The 13,204-nt window shown below is 38.2% G+C and overlaps 1 protein-coding gene across 1 annotated transcript in view; it reads right to left on the reverse strand.

Annotated features, from left to right (window-relative positions):
* Positions 1-13,204, reverse strand: part of LOC126473497 (hemocytin) — a 568,134-nt gene that overhangs the window by 484,477 nt on the left and 70,453 nt on the right. The window contains exon 6 of the mRNA XM_050100583.1: positions 8,471-8,598. Within this exon, the coding sequence (XP_049956540.1) occupies positions 8,471-8,598 (128 nt within the window). The remainder of the gene's footprint in view (positions 1-8,470; positions 8,599-13,204) is intronic.

The raw sequence follows: 13,204 nt of genomic DNA on the forward strand, positions 1-13,204 counted from the left end.
CACACTGCTTGTAGCAATTAAATAAGAAATATTGACTCAGACAAAAGTTTATAAATGTTTTCCTTGTTTTAAAAGTGGTCAGATTGCCGTTGATGATTAACTGTCCCATGACCTCTAAGAGGCATAGTCCATAACAGTTCAGGCAGGCTAGGAAAAAAATCTTACCTTCACAATCTCGGATGTTATTGAACTTAGCATATATTAAAATGAAGCACTAAGTAGGGAACATGTATTTTTTTGTTTTCTCCAAATAAATTTCTGCTCCGAGATACAGCCCTTAAAACATGACACTACACATACCATTTTGAAGATGCGAATTTTGGAAACAATTTTAAAATACTGTATATCTGAAACAGTTCTAGATATTCTGATGGATTTTTTATTTGAAAGACAATTGCTTTATGATTACAAAGAAATCCTCCATTAGGACCTATTTTTCAAAGTTCTTTTACTACAGCATTCTAAATTTTTTTTTAATTTAAGTATTTTTTTCTCAAAAATGCCAGTCCATAAAATTATGATTTTTTGTTGTTGATTAACACCTGATAGTTCTACATCCCATGAAAAGGAGATCTTCCACTTTTAGGTTGAAAAGGTTTGATAAAAAATTGAAATTTTTGCCATACATAAATCCATTTTATTACCATATTATTACCATATTACCATATTATCAAAACCCAGCATTAATTAACATAATTTTAGTTCTGAAAGATGCGTAAGAGACTCATTTTTCAAGCATTTTAAATGATTCCAAAATGTGTGTGAAAGGTCCAAAGACTTAAGGGTTTCAGTTTATACAACTTCTATGTACTCTGTTTTATTCTGAAATTTGCCCTTTTGATATAGAGTGATGCCTTCCTGTTGGACCAATAGGAACTGGAGCACTTACAGTCTTCAAAACATTGTGAAAAGGAAGTGAACACTGACGACGTTGTTGCTGTCCTTTAGCTGGAAACCTATATCCAGCAACTGGTCCATGCGGTTGCATAAAGTTCACTACAGTTTTGTTTAACTCATACCTGGTGTCTATAATCTCTGCAGTCCACCAGTCACAGTCATACACACGCACCACAAACATCCCCCTTCTCATATTGTGAATCGGAATATTATCCTGCTGTTTCTGAGGTGTTGGCCGAACAAATGAAATTTCTTCTTTCTTGCTCTTAAAAATGCATGCAATATGAGTTCGCCCATCACTTCAAGTCCAAAAATGTATCTTTTGAATTCCTTTCACATGAGTAGTTTGTTTGGACCATTCTTCTTTTTTCTGCTCACAGAATTCTTTGATTTCCTCTTTGGACAAAAGAATGAGTGCTGTGGATGTGTAAGATTTCGGGACTCTTGTAATATCCTCAGCATTCTGAATCACAGAGGTATTTGGTCTGGCAATGTTATGTTTTGTAGCATGGTGCTTCAACAGGCCTCCTACACAATCACAAGGCCCCTTCCTATGACCAGTAGCTGGCACAAGTGACTTACTCAACTCAAACAGCTGGTAGCAATTTTTAAAATGACTAGGAGCACCATCAGAAATAATGATGATCTTTTCTGCCTCTGTTTGCAGTTAAAGAATTTTGTGCATTGCTAGCAAAGCATGTGCTGAGTCATGTCCTGTGTCATCAACACTTGTGGTCTTGTTTTGAAAATATATCACTACCGTAAAAATTGAAACCTGGCCATTACTCCAATGATACTCTTTGTAATTCTTGTGGGAGAATTACAGACCAGTTCTCAGCAAAATCACAGTGAAGCACTGTACACACCCTTTCACTTCTGCAATGTGTTGTTGTTGCAACTTCTTCAGCTGCTTTCACTGACCATTTACCAAGTTTATCAATAATACTGTCAAAGGCAACAGTTTTCTTAATTAGTTTATTTTACTCCCACGTTGCATATGTAATTTCTGCAGAGTTATCTGCTACACCTTCCAGGCCAAGTGTCTGTAAAGACAGTCCTCTCTTTCCAGGGCAGTCAACACATTCTTGAAACAAAGTCTCTCACTTTACGTCACAGACTACTAATGACTTCATATGCCCAACCAGGATGTCATATGTCATGTGCTCCAGTAAGTTCTTCAAAGTTACCACACAAAGTTCAAAATTTGCCCAGTACACACATAAACAGACACCTCTAGGTGGGTATGGAACTACCCACTTATGTCGTAGTGCATAAAATTCTGATTTTCCAATATGTGAAGTTGTATAGTTGCTCTTATAAATTGCAAAAGTATGTTTAATACTGCGAGTCATGTACCACTTCACTTTCACAACTTTTTGACCTTCAACTGTTACAGTTATATTGTCTTTTTTGCTTGCACTCTGGCGAGAACAGTCTCATTTATCTTCCAGATAAAATGACTGCACTATTTGAACTTGTGCTGCTTCTACAGGATGACCATAATAGGGATCTGGTTTTCCAAAGACTCCTTTTACACACCTCACATTTCTACCATGTACTTTGATACTAGTGGAATGTGGTTCAAAATTGTTTTCTTTGAAAATGTCTCTGGCGTAATTGTTAAAACTTGCACCTTTTCACTGCAGGATGCACAATATTCAACAGCTGAATTGATATTTGTGAAAAATTCCTGCCAAGAGGTGCAAGAGTGCTTTGGTTCATTTTCTTCTGAAGATGGAGTTTATACTTTGAAAAGTAGTTGTGGTCAGTTTTATTGTAGTGTATTCATCCATAGATTTAGTATTTTCTCTGTACTTTGTTGATGCATAGGCTTATGACTTGACTTCACAGACCACAGTTTCTTAACAGAACTAACACCTACCTCTGAAATTAACTGATTTGGGGTATTTAATTCTTCCTCTATTGATGTGAAATCTGCATCATCTGTTATTCTATCAAAACATTTAGAACACAAAAAGCTGTCACTGGAAACATCTTCACTTTGAAACAGAGTCTTCAAATGAGAACACTTATTACCAACCTGAACAAAGACTTTTTTTTAATTTTTTTTTTTAATCGCACTTTCATGGATATCCAAATAGTCAGCACATTTCACTCTCCTGTGGCCCCAGTCAGAGGACATTTCAAACAGTCCTTTTCACAAAACACACTGCTACTGTGTCAACTGGCAAATTCCTCATGAAAACACAGAACTCACTGGATGGTCTCAGATTTCTTAGAAGTAAAGAAGTAAACAAATTAACACTGAAAAACTACAATACAGAAACCTGCAATGAACAGCCATGACAAAGAAACTGACAAGAAACTACAACAAAGTGTAAGAAATATCTGCAACAATGAAAATGAAAAGAAATAACTGCAACAAAGAAAGTGATATGAAATAACTGCAACAAAGACAGCAGAAGTAAACACTGTAACAAAGAAATTAGTAAGAAACAACTTCAGTGAGGACATACATTACCCTTGACAGTTAAAAAAATGATTTTTTACAATAAAACCAGTCCCACTTGAAAGTAAAGCTCTATTTTACAGAGAATATAGAACTACATGCCAATCAACAGAAAAAAATCTAACTTTTCTGGATTAGCATTTTTGAAAAAAAAAACTGTAAATGATAAAGAAAATTCAAAAGGTGACAGTAAAAGAACTTTGACAGCTATGTCCAAATGGAGGATACCATTGTAACCATAAAGCAATTATCTTTCAAACAAAAAAAACTTGTAACAAAATATCTAGAACTGTTACAGAGATACAGCATTTTTAAAAAAATTCAAAATTTGCATCTTCAAAATGGTGTTTGCAGTGTTATCTTTGGAGGCCTGTATCTTGAGGCAAGAATTTTGTGGAGAAAACAAAAAAATACATGTTTCTTACTTACTCCTGAATTTTAACATATGCTAAATTCAATAACATCTAAGACTATGAAGGTAACCCCCCTGCCTGAAGTGATGTGGATTATGCCACGACAAAAAAAATGGCATGTGTTCACATCACATGGGCACAGAACAATTTTACTTTTACATCTATAACTATACTCTGTAATCCACTTTGAAGTGTATGTCAGAGGCATTGTACTACTTCTTAGGGCCTTTTTGTTCCTTTCACATATGGAGCACAGGAAGAATGATTGCTTAAACACCTCTGTGTATTCAATTAGTCTAATATTTCTTCATCGTCTGTATGGGAGTGACATGTAGGCAGTTGTAGTTACATCTAGATTCCTCACTTAATGATGATTGTTGAAACTTTTAAAGTGAGATTTTGTGGGACAGTTGTTGTCTGTCTTCATGGATCTGCTAGACCTGGTTTTTCAGCATCTCTATAATGCTCCCCCATGGATCAAACAAACCTTTGACCATAATAAGTGTTGACCTTCTTTGTAAATGTTTAATATCCTCGGACACTCACATTTGGTATGGAACTGGCTGAAATATCCTTTGGTACACATTAAAGTATTTTGTTCGAAGATTTAAAGGTGACATTATAGAACCAAAATTTGTCTCATGTGCGCTTTACAATGTATAAGGGTGCCATCCATGTTAGTGTGTACCAAGATTTAAAAGAAGAGTCACAACTGACTTTTTATCATAAATGATGCAGATGAAAAGATGTGGTGTTATGGGTATGACCCAGAATCTAAGCAAAACACTGATTCATCCAATGGCCAGTTGTAGTGTCATAAAATTGTTAACAGTAAGACTGATATTCCAGTCACTTATACAACCACAAATACTGTCACATTTTGTTACTTCCATAACTCAGTATATTATTATGAAGCTACTACATTTTGCATTTTACTGTACTGCAGTTTTAATATACTTAATTTTTATTTTCATAAGGATTGATTCTAATGAGTTGTTTATTTACTTTATGAGAAGCATGTGAGGACACTTTAATCATCCAACTGTCAACTGGGAAAATTATAATTTTGTAAGTGGTGGACTAAATGCGTTCTCCAAAAGTTACCTAGAACAGACACATGGAGGTCTACTCATAATGGAAATACAGTGACCAGCCAGAACATTATGACCACCTACCTGATAGTCAAACAATGGGAAATCCAAGATGGAATGTAACTATATTATGAAAAGGATAGTTACTACTCAGCATATAGCGGAGATGCTGAGTCGCTGAAAGGCACAACGAAAAGACTGTCGCAAAATAAGCTTTTGGCCAACAAGGCCTTCATCAAAAATAGATGACACACACACACACACACACACACACACACACACACACAAATGCAACTCACACACACGTGACCATGCTCTCTGGCAGCTGAAGCTAGACTATGAGCAGCAGCAGCAGTGAATGATGGGAGAGGCAACTGGGAGGGAGTGATGAGAAGGCTGTTGTGGGGCAGGGAGGGATAGCAGGGTAGGGGTGTCGTACAGTGAAGTGCTGCTGGGGACTGTGCAAAGATGAGGTGGAGAGATGGTAGGGCAGCTAGGTGCAGTCAAGAAGTTAGACAGAGGGTGGGGGAAGGGGTGAGGGAGAGGGTGGCGGAAAAGGAGAGAAGTAAAAGACTGGGTATGTTGGAAGAATAGAGGACTGTGTAGTGATGGAATGGAAACAGGGAAGGGGTTAGATGGGTGAGGACAATGACTAATGAAGGTTGAAGCTAGGAGGGTTACAGGGACGTAGTTGGTATGTCCACCTTTGGCACAGATAACAGCAACGATGCATCGTGGCATGGAAGCAATGAGATCTTGGTAGGTCGCTGGAGGGAGTTAGAATCACAGCTGCACACGTAAGTCACCTAACTCTTGTGAATTCTGGGGAGGGATGTGATGAGCTCTGACGCCATGTTCACTCACGCCCCAGATGTGTTCAGTCGGTTTCAAATATGGTGAGCTGGGAGCCAGCACATCAACTGGAACTCGCCACTATTTTCCTCGAACCACTCCATCACACTCCTGCCCTTGTAACATGGTAAATTATCTTGTTGAAAAATGTCACTGCCATAGGGAAATATGATTGTCATGAAGGGGTATATGTGGTCTGCAACCAGTGTATGATACCCCTTGGCATATCATTGTGCCTTGCACAAGCTCCACCAGATCCACGGATGCCAACGTGAATGTTCCCTCATGGCATAATGGAGCTGCCGCCAGGCTGTCTCCATCCCACAGTACAGTTGTCAAGAAGCTGTTCCCTGGAACATGACACATTCGCACCCTCCCATCAGCATGATGAAGAAGGTATCAGGATTCATCAGACCATGGCTCTGCCACTATGCCAATATCCAGTGGCAGTGGTCATGTGCCCATTTCAGTCATAGCTGCCAATGTCCTTGTGTTAACACTGGCACATGCACTGGTTGTCGGCTGCAGAGGCCCATTGTTAAGAGTGTTCGGTGTACTGTGTGTTCAGACACACTTGTACTCTGCCCAGAATTAAAGTCTAATGTTAGTTCCAACACAGTTCGCCGCCTGTCCTGTTTTACCAGTATGCCCATCCTATGACATCTGACATATGTAATGAGGGGTGGCCACCAACTCCCCAATGTCTGGACATGGTTTCCCCATGTATTAAAGACAGCCATCACAGCACTCCACTAGCACCTGGCCATCACAATATGCCCTTTGGCAAACTCAGACAGATCACGTGCCTTCCCCATTCTACACACAGACAGCACACTCACTGATTCTACATGCACCATGCGCACGTCTTGACTAACAGTCATTCATCATCAGGTGACCCTGTTATTGCCTGAATGAGTTTATACCAATAGTAGGTCGGTGGTGATAATGTTCTGGCTGATCATTGTATATTGGACATAATGGCAACAAGTAGGCCTGAATTCTTTGAGGATATGCACACTGAAACTGGTATCAGTGATAATGAGACATATATTGACTTAATGTCCTTGCGGAAACTCTGCACTCACTGGTCTTAAAACATATTTTTTACTATCTGTCCTGACTGCATTAATTTTTTTTAAAATGAACAGTTTCAGTTCATTGTGAACCATCCTCAGATCTGATGGCTTCAGTACAAGAGTAAACAGTCCAACAATCAGCAACATCTACGTGCTAGTCACAGGGGAAAAAATTAAAAAATTACAAATCTGCTGATAAGTAGACAGGTTACTCTTGTAACCAAAGCAGTCAAATCTGAGGATGATTTGTGTTGAACTGAAGGAGGTGATCATAAAAAAATTAATGCAATGAAGACAGACAAGACCACAGAGCAGTTGCAGAAATGATGGCTACCAAACTACAAAGAACAACTAAAACATGTACAAGGATTTATATGTTCAGCAAACTAGATAAAGAGAGAGTAGTGTTGTATATCAGTACGGAACACTAAACATTTAGCTCTGCAGTGGGCCTTGTGTAAGAACTGTCTCTCGAGATAAAAAGAATAACTGACAGTGTACTTAATAGATATGTACCTATTAAAACAGTTTATGACAAGAAGGACATTCCATGGAACGCAGTCACAGCAAAGAAACTTCTAAAGAAATTGAGACTATTTCATGTAGGGGCAAAATAAACTGCGGGCCTATAGAAAGAGAGATGCTGAATGAAATGTGTTTTGCTGTCAAGACAGCAATGTGTGAGAAATTATGATCATATATTAAGACTGTTAGTGGTACCAAAATTAGTGTCCAGACAGTCATGGACAAAACAGAAACTGAATTTGAGGGTAGTGAAGCAAAAGCAGGAATTCTTAACACACATGCAAATATCCAGCAGTACTGCCACAGCTTAATTCTTGCACCATTGCAAAGATGAGTTATATGGATGTTAATGTCAACTGTGTTGAGAAACAGCTGAAATCACTAAAAATCAACAAAGCTCTAAGGCCTGACTGAATTCCTATCAGATTCTGTTCTGAATTTTCAGCTGAGTTAGGTCCTTTTTTTTAATTATATTTGACTGCAGAGCCCTTGAACAAAAGACTGTGCCCAGTGGTTTAAAGAAAGCACAGGTCACTCACATCTACAAGAAGGGTGTCAGAAGTGATCCACAAAGCTACCATCCAATATCCTTGACATCCACTGCTATTTTCCAATGATATTGTGATGTGCGGAAACTACAGTTAGGAGGTACAAAAACAAATACACATCTTAGATGACAAAATCAAAATATATGGAATGAAGTTCAGAATGGAGAAAAGCAATACTGTGATGGTAACCAGAAGAGACAGAGAAGGCAAGAGAAAAATTAACATTAAATATCTAGAAAGTGTGATAATGGAAAATACAAGAATGGTGTCAGAAGTTAGCAGAAGGGTACTACAGGGCAATTGATTTTACCAGAATGTTAGGACTTAGTCTGGGGTAGGGTGCTGCCACAATTGCTAAGAAGTATGTTGGGAAAACGGGTAGTAACAGAGTGAGAAATGAAGATGTTAGGAAAGAAACTGGAGTAGAAAACTTGAATGAGAGTATTGAGAAGAATAGGTTGAAATGGTTTTGACATGTAAAGAGAATGGAGCAATACCAAAATGAATAATGGAAAAAAGTTGATTTACATTTTATGTATGCTGCCAACAAATGTAAAAACAAAAAAAACAAAAAAATTGTCCAGTGTGCTTAACTTACGTTCACAGTCAGGCACCTGTACCCAATCCGGTTTTGCAGGCACCCAGTCTCCTTCTTTGCAGACAAGGTTTGCTACTGATGAGCCATCAGGAAATTGATGATGATCCAGACAGGTTATTGTGCAGGTTCTGGTAAGAAAATTAAGATCGTCATAATAGGATATCATATAACTAATGTATAGTCTTATATAGTCTTACCAAAAGGCAAATATAGGAAAGGGTTCTCAAAATATAGCTCTCAGAAAACAATAATATGTGCTTAATTACTAAGTGAAACAGAGACAAAGCAATGAGTATTCATGCTGGAAACATTGGATGGCACATGATCACTTACATGCAGATGTTTAACAGATTTTTTTTTTTTTTTTTTTTTTTTTTTTTTTTTTTTTTTTTTTTTTTTTTTTTTTTTCCATTCGTGTCGTTTCTCTGTATCTTAGGCAACTAGTACTGCAGTAATTTGTGTGTCAAACAGTGGAAACTCATGACAGGAATATCAACAACATTCTGGTCCAAGATGCTGTAGGTGTGGATCATGTGTGCATGAGGCATACTTGCTTGTGCGTATGAATGATGTGCGTTTCTCTTTCACTAGTGAAGTCTGTGGCCGAAAGCTCTATGTAAGTGTCTTTTAATTGTGACTGCCTGTATTTTAACGTGTTTTCTTTACGGTGAGTAGCAATCTATCTTTTCCTTCATTGTTAGTAATTTATGTTTAATCAAAACTATGGTCAAGGCCAGCAATAACAAAAATAGTTGAGGATGCTGAGGGTAGAATTACACATGTCTGTGACTTTCTGAAACACAGCAAAACACATAAAACAATTCTACAGCACCGTTGTGCAAGGAACAAAAATAGCTGGCAAATTTTTACCAAATATTTCAGGAGATTCACAACTTTCAATACTGTTATAAGATTTATCATTATGGGGCTTCTAAGAGGGATTCATATTTCATTAGCTGCAGATGAAATGCTTTTGTTTGTTTTTTGTGTAAATTTTCCTCAATTGAATATTTGTGTTTTATTATTTACCCAATGCACACTTCTTGTGCATTGGGCTTACATATAACAGAATAATATGTTGAACAATAGTCCACTCACATATTAAAAGGAATCAATAAAAGATTTTACTATTTTATCAATTGAAGTAGCTGGTTCTTCTAATTCTCAGGATCCCAGATTTCCAATAAAATATGGTGAAGCTGACATAGTCAAATCTTTTCTATGTCTTAGGGCAGTTATTATCTGCCAGTTAATAATGTTGTAGTTATAGACGTTAATTTAATTTTCATGATGCCAATCTGATGTCAAAATATTAAATTTTGATTTCACACAGATATTGTTAGCTTATTGCAGATGGCCTTCTCAGTTGTGTCAGAAAATACATGTTTAAATGGAAACTCATTGGCATTTTTACATTCTAGGTTTCCATGCTTCTAAGAAAGCATGGGGTACCTAAACTACTTTATAGCATGTTATGAAAAGTGTGCCACTTAATTATACAATTTACTACTACAGCCATGACTTCAGACATGTTGTATGCAAGCCATCTGTTTACTGTCTAACTGTGCCTTGACTTCATGACAATTCTTTGTATGTTTATATATGAAAATACTCCTTTTGAGCTAAAAAAATACTTTGCTTTGGAGGAAAGTCTGTTACACTTACTTATGAAACAAGGCACAGATCACACTACCTGTTACCTTGTCTCAGACTTAGATTGTTTGAAAATATCCAATTTTACATGACTTTGGAACTTAGCAATAAAATACAGTCCAAGTTTAAGAACTGAAAGCTGGAAAGCACAGAAGTAAATATTGAAAAATACTAAAAAAAACAAATGTTATTACAGCATGGAAGATTTTATAAACAAGGAAAACAAGAAGCAGATAATATTATTATTATTATTAATATTATTATTACATTTTAATCTCTGTGTATGTTTGTGTTCTTCTTTAAAGTAGGTATGTGTTCTTTTTATATACACCCATATGCTATGAGTAAACTACAAAAACAACACTGAAAATTACTTGAAAATGCTATAGCAGTGTGGAAAAATTCAAGAAAAGTATGTAACACATATTTAGCTTTTTATGTTTTAATGTGCATGCACATGCATTAGGGCATACACATTTTCTTTCAACATACATGTATGTTGTTTTTATATAAACCATCTAGGCATACCACTGTATTCGTTGAGGAATCCCCAACATTTCAATCAAATTATTGTACATTACATGTCACATGACAATAAAAATTCTATTCTGTTCCCTGTGTTAGAGCCCTTAGTTGTCAGTTGGGGCCACACATATGCTCTACATACCTGTTTAACAAAAAACTCGAGCAGATGATCTGTCCCTCAATCTATAAAGCAATTTCTAGCACATACTCTAGTGTTACTTGAATTCTCTAACATTGTGGCACTATGTTTACTTCTAGTCTCTACTTGCATGTATTTGAAATAATCTTGATAATTCTGAAATGCTACTTTCAGTGACAGATTATTTTAATCTTTAAATGGTGCATACCAGAATAGTCACATTTGTTCTTGTTATTTTCACTTCACTATTTATATTGTAACTCCTTTGTATTTTATGAATGTCCTTTACTGGAAAGGTCACTTCCAGGCATGAGAAATAGCAATATCATACATGGAGGTGACAAAAGTAATGGGATACCTTCTAATATCATGTCAAACCTCCTCCTGCCTGGCATAGTGCAGTAACTTGATGTGGCATAAATTCAACAAGTTGTTGGAAGTCACCTGCAGAAATGTTGAGCCATCCTGCCTCTGTAGTGGTCCATGATTGTGAGACTGTTACAGTGCAGGATGTTGTGCACGGACTGACCTCTTGATAATGTGCCATAAATGTTCAATGGGATGCATGTCGGGCACTGTGAGTGGCCAAATCATTTGCTCAAACTGTCCAGAATGTTCTTCAAACCAATCATGAACAACTGTGGCCCAGTGACATGACAACATTGTTTGGGAACACAAAGTCCATGAATGGCTGCAAATGCTCTCCAAATTGCCACACATAACTTCCAGTCAATGATGGGCTCAGTTGGATTAGAGGACCCACACCTATGGAGCCACTGCCAGTTTGCACAGTGCCTTGTTAACAACTTCATTCCACAGCTTGTGGTGAAACAAGCACTGTATCATTTGAGAGATACAGAGGTGAGAAAGTGTGCCGGGATTTACGCCAGTTCATTGCTACTACCACTATGTCATCATAACATACCTGTGTATTCGCCATAATCTAAGATGAAATTAAAAATTGAAATAACTTTTCCAAACTTTGCCAGTATATGCTTCACTACACTAATGTTTGTTACAACCTAGCCAGTAATGCCACCCGAGCCCACTGCCAAAAAGGTTGGCAGCATCAAAGTCCGGACGCCGTCCGCATAAGCAGCGCCAGCGAGACAGGAAATCGCCGCAAGTCTGCGCGCGCCACCGCTGGCTTCTGGTCTCTTAAGCGCTGGAGTCGCGAGCGCTAGGACAGTTCTGTATTCGCCGCTCAGTTGAATACTCGCCACCGAATTGTGTACTGGCTAGTCAGTTGTGTGTTCATCGCAGCAGAGTTGTTGTTTGTCGTCAGCCGACGCTGACCTAGCCGCTCCGACTCGAACTAGACAGATCTCTGTAGACACGGAGTTCACTACTGTGTTTCTGTATCTTCGTTAATAAAGATAAGTACCGACATTTATTTAATCAGAGTGTTTGGGTTTTCATCTTTCTGTTCACTGTTCCAGCGGACCGGTCGGCCCGCTATTAAAAGTGTGGCGGTGACTTCGTAAGCCGTTTCTACAGCGAATTGTTTGTCGCTACGAACGCCGCCACAAAACTGGCGACGAGCGCTTCTGAACTCGTGTGCAGGGCTGGTTCAACTTGTTTCTGGTTATACTAATTATAGCGAAAAAATTTTGGGGGCTGGTTTAATTTGTGTTCACTATGTCTGCCGAATTACAACAGTTGATCTTGTTACAGAGTCAGCAAATACAAAGTCTGGTGGAAGCGATCGCCAAACAAGCGGCTAATCCTCCAACACAAAAGGAACAAGCACAGGCAGCACCACCTTTCCATGCTTTTGATGCATCAAGAGAAGAATGGCGAGAATATTTCGCGCAGTTGCAGGCGCACATGACAGTCTACAAAATCACGGGTACTGAGCGGCAGCTTTATTTAATTTCCACTGCAGGCGTGGAAGTCTATCGACTACTTTGTAAGTTGTTCCCGGAATCCAAGCCAGAAGCTGTAGACTATGACGTTGTTGTTAACAAGCTTGCTGAATATTTCGAGTCGCGAGTTCATGTGGCAGCAGCCAGATTCAAGTTCTTCAGATTAAAGAAACTGCCACATCAATCTAATAAACAGTGGTTAACAGATTTACGGGGCCTCACCCGTCAGTGCCGATTTAATTGTGTGTGTGGAGCTTCCTACAGTGATGTCATGTTACGAGACGCTATTACTCAAAACATTGCAGATTCTCGTATTCGTGCTGCTATCTTAAAGTTGCCTGACCTGTCATTAGAGACTGTGATGAACATCATTGAAGCCCAAGATACTTTTGACTATGCTGAGTGTGAGTTTGATCAGCCATGTATTTCTCAAATTGCCTGTGCTAAGCAAGTTATGTCACGCCCCCGGCCCCACCGGCAGAGTCAGACTGTAAACACTAGCCGGCCTCGTCATGTTAAACACATTCGTCAGCCGCGTGTGCAAAATGATAG

This window comes from Schistocerca serialis, chromosome 4 (assembly GCF_023864345.2).
Source record: "Schistocerca serialis cubense isolate TAMUIC-IGC-003099 chromosome 4, iqSchSeri2.2, whole genome shotgun sequence".
NCBI classification, from domain to species: domain Eukaryota; kingdom Metazoa; phylum Arthropoda; class Insecta; order Orthoptera; family Acrididae; genus Schistocerca; species Schistocerca serialis.